The 7,100-nt window shown below is 54.7% G+C and overlaps 1 protein-coding gene across 2 annotated transcripts; it reads right to left on the reverse strand.

Annotated features, from left to right (window-relative positions):
• Positions 1-3,394: 3,394 nt before the first annotated feature.
• On the reverse strand, positions 3,395-6,665 carry OLFM2 (olfactomedin 2). Of its 2 annotated transcripts, XR_003532040.1 has the most exons (5): positions 6,512-6,665; positions 5,896-6,115; positions 5,443-5,549; positions 3,816-5,064; positions 3,395-3,735 (listed from the first exon to the last, which is right to left on the reverse strand). XR_003532040.1 is itself a non-coding variant. In XM_027670100.1 (4 exons), the coding sequence occupies exons 1-4, from the start codon at positions 6,644-6,646 to the stop codon at positions 4,387-4,389; spliced, it is 1,140 nt and encodes a 379-aa protein (XP_027525901.1). In that variant the 5' UTR covers positions 6,647-6,665; the 3' UTR covers positions 3,395-4,386. The 2 variants fall into 2 exon arrangements, 1 of the variants encoding a protein (XP_027525901.1); XM_027670100.1 differs by having other exon boundaries at positions 3,395-5,064.
• Positions 6,666-7,100: the final 435 nt, after the last annotated feature.

The following is a 7,100-nucleotide window of genomic DNA, read 5'->3' on the forward strand; positions in this document are numbered from 1 at the left end:
TGGTGGCGTTGACCGCAACAATGACGACGTTGGTGGTGATGATGTCATTGGCAATGACGTCATCGACAGTGACGATGACATTGACAGTGTTGACGATGCCGAAGGTGCCGCGGCCCCTGGTGCTGGGCCAGCCCAACCCTTTGCATGTTGATTTAACTCATTTCCCCCCGTTTGGCCCCAAACGAGCCGATCCCGCGCTGGACCCGGTCAATTAAAGCCATTCCTTAATTAATCCCTTGAGATCAGAGCTGACGGGGGGCGTGTCCATCCGTGTCCCCGCCCCCGCCGCCCGTCCCGGCTCATCCCCCGGGATCTTCCCGTCTCCTCCCGTTGCTTCGACTCCAAAACTTGAATTTGCCTTTTCTTTGGGTCCCCGGGAGCCGGGATCGGATCCGGAGGGCTCGGAAAACCGGCGGGAATTGGGGTTTTCCGGCCGTGGATTTTCAGGTTGGGCTTAAAAACGTGGGTTTTGGGGTTGTTTGTTTGTTTGGGGTTTTTTGTTGTTGTTTTCCAGTCGCGTCGCTTCCGTTTCAGTGGAATAAAAACCCGGAAAAATCCGTGGATCCCGGGTTTTGTTTTTTTGTTTTGGTCCCTGCGAACCAAACCAGCTGTACAGTCCCGGCTCTCTCCAGCTGCCAATAAAACCCTCTCCAATTAAACAAAAAACACTTTGGAGCTTGGATTCGTTCTTTCTCCTGGTTTGGGTTTTTTTTTTTTTGGCCTCAAAAAATTTCTCTGGGAATGGGGAAGAGGGAAAAAAAATGTGCTGAGTCAGCGATTTTTTGGGGGGTTTGGGGTTTGAAAAGAGGGGGAAAAGGTCTGAAATTTGGGTTAAAGATATAAAAATAGAGATAAAAATCATAGTTAAATATTCGATAAAGAAGTAAATAATAGATAAATAAATATATAAATAATATTTTTTATTCCCTTTTTTTTGTGGGGGGGAGGGTCGGGTTTTCCTGCTCTGGGTGAAAATCTGATGGATTTCATAAATATTGAAATATAGATTATGCATTATATATCTAAGTTTAAATAATTATGTATGAGATTTATTACTGTAATTAATTATATATAATCTATATTAGCATCAGTAATTATATATTAGTGTAAATAATTATAGGTTAGTATAAATAATTATATATTAAGGGGAAATTTTATTTAATTCTATTTAATTTTATTTTTATTATTTGTATTGTATATTATAGATGTGTGTGAATTATTATATATTATATATCATATATAATTATTAAACATATATAATAATATAATATAAATAATATATAATAAATAATAATATAATGCATAATAATATATGAATAAGTGTACTCTAATTAAATAATAAATTCTACAATCGCAATATAGTTATGAATAATATACAAATAATGTAATAATAAACTAAATAATAATATAATAACTCCCCAATTCCCGGTGTCCGAGAACCTTTGGAAGATCCGGGATCTCCCTCCGGGGGGGTCTTTTCCCGCCGTTATCCCTGTTTCCCACCCCCTGGAGCGCGTGGAATTCCTGGGACGAGCTCCCTCCATCCCGAAAAATCGGGTTCCCTTAGCAAAGATCCCGGGAAAAGGCGATCCCGCCATTCCCGGCGGGAGCAGCTGCGGCTCGTTAGGCGCTAATTAGCGGCTCATTAACGACCCGCCGGGAGAGGTGAGTCATTCCCAAGCTGTTCCCGGCGCCGGCCAAGACCGAATCCCGCCTGGAAAAGCTGCGGGAATGGGGGGAAAGAATCCTGGGAATGCGAGGAGAGGGGGCTTTGTCCGAAACCCCGCCCGGGCGAAGGGAATTCCAGGGATTCCGAGGGAATTCCAGGGACGTGGAGACCCCGGACCCACCCGGGGCAGGAGCGGGGTTGGATCGGGAGCATCCCGAGGGAATTCTGTGGGATGTGGAGACCCCGGGACCAGGCGGAACATCCCGGATGGATCCGGGAGCACCCGGGAGCTCCGGAATATTCCCTCGGGAAGGCCGAAAACGGCGGGATCCGGAACTGCAGCGAATCCCTGTCCCTGTAAAATAACCGGGAAAGAGGGAATGGGGGCGGGAATCCCGGGACAGCCTGGAATTAACCTGCCCTGAGGGATCCCGGGAAAAGCAGAGGAGGAGGAATCCAAGGGATTCCAGGTGGGAAGAGGGTTTGGAGCAACGTGGGAGATTCCCTGCCCTCGGAATGGGGTGGGATGGGATGAGCCTTGAGGGGTCCCTTTTCCCACCCGGACCATTCCAGGATTCCAGGATTCTGCTCCGGGGACGGGCTGGGAGAGCTGGGAATGTTCCCCTGGAGCAGGGAGGGATCCAGGGAGAGCTTCCAGAACATACCCAGGGGGGAAAGAGAAGAAAAGGGGAAAAATTCCATGAAGAAATGGGGGAAACAATTCCATAAAGAAATGGGGAGAAAAGAGGGACATTCCATAAGGAAATGGGGGGGAGGGAAAGGGGCAAATTCCATGAAAAATGAGGGGAAAGGGAGAAAACTCCACAAAGAAATGGGGGGGGAAGGGGGGGAAGAGGAGAAATTCCCATGGGACCCCAAATTCCTGTTCCTGCAAAATTTGGGAAGGGGGGAACATCAGGGATCCCGAATCCCCATTTCCCCCCCTCCAGACTCCCTTTTTATTCCCGTTTTATCCCAAATCCTCCCCGGATTCCTCCCCCTCCCCCCTCCATGACGAGGCACTTTTTGAGCCGAGGGGAAAAAAACCCTGGAATATTTATGAGGATTCGGCCTCTGACTCACAACAATCCCAGCGGGATTTTTAACCCCCCCGCGCCCCCGGAGAGGGAAATTTCGGGAATTCCGACCCCCCCCTCCCCAAATTCCAGGGGGTCTTTCCCAGGTGGAATTCAGACAGAGAAAGAAAATCTTTCCCCCTTTTTTTTCCCCTCCCCATTTCCTCTCAAAGCTGAGCTCAAATCCCTGGGATGAGCTGGGCTCGGATCACATCCCGAATTTTCCTTATTCCATGTTTTTTGAGGGCAGGGAGGCTCCGGAAACACCTGGAGAGCAACAAAATCCTCCCAAATCCCACAGAATTCCATGGTTTTCAGCCTCTCTTCCATCCTCTTTCCCCCCTTTTCCATCCTCTTCTCCCTCTTTTCCAGCCCCTCCTCCCCCTTTTCCAGCCCTTTCCCTCCTTTCTCTGCAGCTGCTCTTCAATTCCCTCCCTTCCCCCTCTCCCACATGAATTAAACATTCCCATAAAAAAACCTCCCTGGCAGCGGGAGGCACATCTGGGAACGAGGGATGGAGCTCCCAGCAGGAAAAACGGCCGGAAAACCAAAACCTGCAGAGAGAAAACAGCACAATTCCCAAAAAAACCAACAAAACCAAACCCACCACCAAAAAAAAAAAAAGCAAAACCGGGAAAAATCTCAGCACTTCCAAGAGACTTTTTTTTATTTGCCGACGAAATAAAGATGGAAATGGGAAAAAAATCCCAAGAAATCCAACGGAAAACAATTCCAAGGCAACTCAGATGAAGGCAAAGGAGCTCCATGCGCTGGGAGAGATCCCGAGATCCCAAAGGAACAGGAAAGGAGGGAGGGAAAGGGGCGGGAAGAGGAGGGAAGGGTAGGAAATTCCAGCGTGGGATCACAGCTGGATCCAGGCTGGAATCACAGGATCCAGGGAAGAGTCACCAGATCCAGGTTGGAATCAAAGCTCCCTGGAGCTGAATCCATCCTGGAATTGCCGGATCTGTGCTGGAATCACAGCTGGATCTGGGCGGGAATCGCAGCTCCCCGGAGCCGAATCCAGGGGGGAATCAGAGCCCCATGGGAATGGATCCAGGCTGGAAGACCCAGGGTGGAATCAGAGCTGGATCCAGGGGGAATCAGAGCTGGATCCAGGGGGAATCAGAGCTCCCTGGAGCTGTATCCAGAGTGGAGAATCCAGGAGGGAATTAGAGCTGGATCCAGGGGGGTATCAGAGCTCCGTGGGAATGGATCCAGGCTGGAAGATTCAGGGTGGAATCCGAGCTGGATCCAGGCCAGAATCACAGCTCCTTGGAGCTGGATCCAGAGTGGAGGATCCAGGCTGGAATCAGAGCTGGATCCAGGGGGGAATCAGAGCTGGATCCAGGTTGGAATCAGAGTTCCCTGGAGCTGGATCCAGAGTGGAGAATCCAGGGTGGAATCAGAGCTGGATCCAGGATGGAATCAGAGCTCCGTGGGAATGGATCCAGGCTGGAAGATTCAGGGCGGAATCAGAGCTGGATCCAGGGTGGAATCACAGCTTGGAGCTGGATCCAGGGTGGAGGATCCAGGGCGGAATCAGAGCTCCCTGGAGCCAAACCCAGCCTGGAACTGCCGGATCCATCCCCGAATCCCCGTTTCCAACCCTGAATCCCTGTCTCCCCCCCCGAGGGGGGCTCAGAGCTCCCCGCTGGTCTTGATGACGTGGAAGAGCGTGACGTTGTAGATGACCTGGTGGCCGTTGTTCCAGGTGTACAGGACCCTCTCGCGGGGGTTGTAGTCCAGCATGGAGATGTGGGAGTACTGGTTGTGGAAGGGGATGTCCGTGTACTCGTAGCTGGAGCTGTTGGTGTCGTAGGCGAAGTAGATCTTGGCGCCGGCCAGGTGGGAGTTGGTGACGTAGAGGGTCCCGCAGATGAGGAAGGACTCGCCGGCGCTGCGCTTGGGGTACCCGGTGTCCCAGCTGCGCAGCACCTGCAGGCTCTGCGGGTCCACGCGGCTCAGCACGATGTTCCCGGCGTTCTGGTTCGTGGTGTACACGGCCCACAGGCCGCTCTCGTCCACCATGAAGTCGATGTCGGAGAAGCCGCCCCAGGAGTAGGGGAAGGTGTTGTTGTAGCCGGCGCCGGCCAGGCTGCGCTGCACCAGGACGCTGCGGGAGCCGAAGTGGTACTTGACGGCCACGTTGCTCTGGTACTTGTTGTAGAAGAGGGAGCCGTTGAACACCACGTGCCCCGTGCCCGCCCAGGGGTGGGGAAGGAGGTGCTGCACGAAGTTCTGCCCCGCCACGAAGTCGTCCAGCGAGCGGAACTCCAGGACGCGCCGGCCCTTGTAGTAACCGTCCATGTACCAGACCTTGGGGGGAGAGGGAGGGGAGGGAGGGGAAGGGGAGGGAGAAAAGGGCGTCAGAGGGGGCGTGGAGGGAGGGGGGAGGCAGAGTAAGGGGGGGAAAAAGGGTAGGGGTTGGGGAAAGGGGCGTTGGGAGGGGTCAAAAACATTCGAGGGGGGACAAAATCCTTCAAAGTGGGGATAAAAACCCTGCAAGGGGGGGACGAAACCCTTTGAGGGGGGGTCAAAGGCACATTGAGGTGGGATCAAAGCCCCTTCCAGGTGGGATCAAAGCCCCTTCCAGGTGGGATCAAACCTCCACTGAAATGGGCTCAAACCCCCTCTGAGGTGGAGTTTCAGGGTCAGCCCCCCCTGGATCCCCCCGGAGCACCCCCAGCCCCTCACCCTGCTGTCCGTGCTGGGGGTCATCGTGTCCGTCATCCAGGACCCGAAGCGGGACCCCGAGGCCCGGATGGTGATGGGGTTGCTGACCCCGGTCAGCTTCCCACAGCCTGGGAAAGGAGGGAAAAGCTGGAATTAGGGGAGGATCCAGGGGAGAGGAGTGACCAGATCCCTCCAGGACAGGCGGGAGCAGGTCCCTTTATCCCGGGATCCAACCAGCCCATCCCAAGGTCTCTACCCCATCCCAAGGGCCCCATTCCCAGCTTCCCAGCCCCATTCCCAGATTCCTGTACCCAGCCTCTGGATGCAGGCGTGCAGCCGGGATCTGACCCATCCCAAGGTCTCTATTCCCAGTTTCCCATTCCCAGATTTCCGTACCCAGCCTCTGGATGCAGGCGTGCAGCCGGGATCTGACCCATCCCATTTTCCCATTCCCAGATTCCCAGATTTCCGTACCCAGCCTCTGGATGCAGGCGTGCAGCCGGGCCTCGAGCAGGAGCAGCCGCTGCTGCAGCTCCTCGTAGTCGAAGGCTCCCATTTCCTCCTGGATGGAGAGGAGGCTCCCGGAGAGGTTCCGGACCTCGCCCTTGAGGTGCACGATGAGCCGCGTGTCCGAGCGGTACTGCTCCAACACCGGGATCAACGGGAGCAGCTCCGACATCCGCTGCTTCAGCTCCTGGGAAAGGGCGGAAAAAAAACCCCCGAGATGGGATCAGACCCCCTGGAATGGGATCAAACCCCCTGGAATGGGATCAAACCCCTCAGGGGCAGGAGGAGCCGCGTGTCCGAGCGGTGCTGCTCCAACACCGGGATCAACGGGAGCAGCTCCGACATCTGCTACTTCAGCTCCTGGGAAAAAACACCGGGATGGGCTCAAAAACACCCGGAAATGGGATCAAATCCCTGGAGATGGGATCAAACCCCCCTGAATTCCAGACTCGCCAAGGGTCACCCCCCCTGATCCCACGGAATTCCAGGCACGTTCCGGACCCCTCCCACATCCCTCCCTCCCTCACCACCCGGAGCTCGGGGCAGCATCTTCCCCCTCCCCCCCTTCCCGGGGAATTCCCACCTGGAATCTGCGGGCGTTGAGGGTCCTCTGGCCCTCAGTGGCCCCGCGCAGCTCCGAGTCCAGGCCCCGCAGGAGCGTCTCCGTGTTCCGCACGTACTGCAGGTCCCGGAACGTCCGGAGATCCAGCACTTCCATGGACTGGGAGATGTTCTGCACCTGGGAGGGACGGAGGGATTCGGGGTCAGCGACGGGGAAAAGGAGCCCCGGGAATTCGGGAGGGCAGGGAAATGGGGGGGTGGGGAGGAATTCCGGGAGATTCCATCCCGGTGTTCCCATCCTCTCCTGGAGTCCCCATCCCATCCCAATGTTCCCAGCCCAGTGTTCCCATCCCATCCTGGTCTGTTCCCCCCATCCCAGTTCCCCCATTCCATGCCAGTCTCCCCATCCCATCCCAGTATCCCACTCCCATCCTCTCCTCGTCTCCCCATCCCATCCCGGTCTCTCATTCCCATCCCATCCTGGTCTCCTCCCCCATCCCCCTCCCCTCTCCGACATTCCTGGGATATCCCCCCCTCCCCAATCCCTCCTTTCCCTCTCTCCCTCCCTCGCTCCAGTTGTTTGTTTTCCAAACTGCCTTTTCCCAACCCGG

Source organism: Corapipo altera, unplaced genomic scaffold, assembly GCF_003945725.1.
Source record: "Corapipo altera isolate COAL_440 unplaced genomic scaffold, ASM394572v1 285, whole genome shotgun sequence".
NCBI classification, from domain to species: domain Eukaryota; kingdom Metazoa; phylum Chordata; class Aves; order Passeriformes; family Pipridae; genus Corapipo; species Corapipo altera.

Coding starts and splice junctions, on each gene's coding strand:
- OLFM2 (XM_027670100.1), bottom strand. CDS start 6,646: ATGGAAGTGCTGGATCTCCGGACGTTCCGGGACCTGCAGTACGTGCGG. Junction 6,116..6,511: donor TCAACGCCCGCAGATTCCAG/GTGGGAATTCCC, acceptor GCCCTTTCCCAG/GAGCTGAAGCAGCGGATGTC. Junction 5,065..5,442: donor CCCCCAGCACGGACAGCAGG/GTGAGGGGCTGG, acceptor TCTCCCCCCAAG/GTCTGGTACATGGACGGTTA.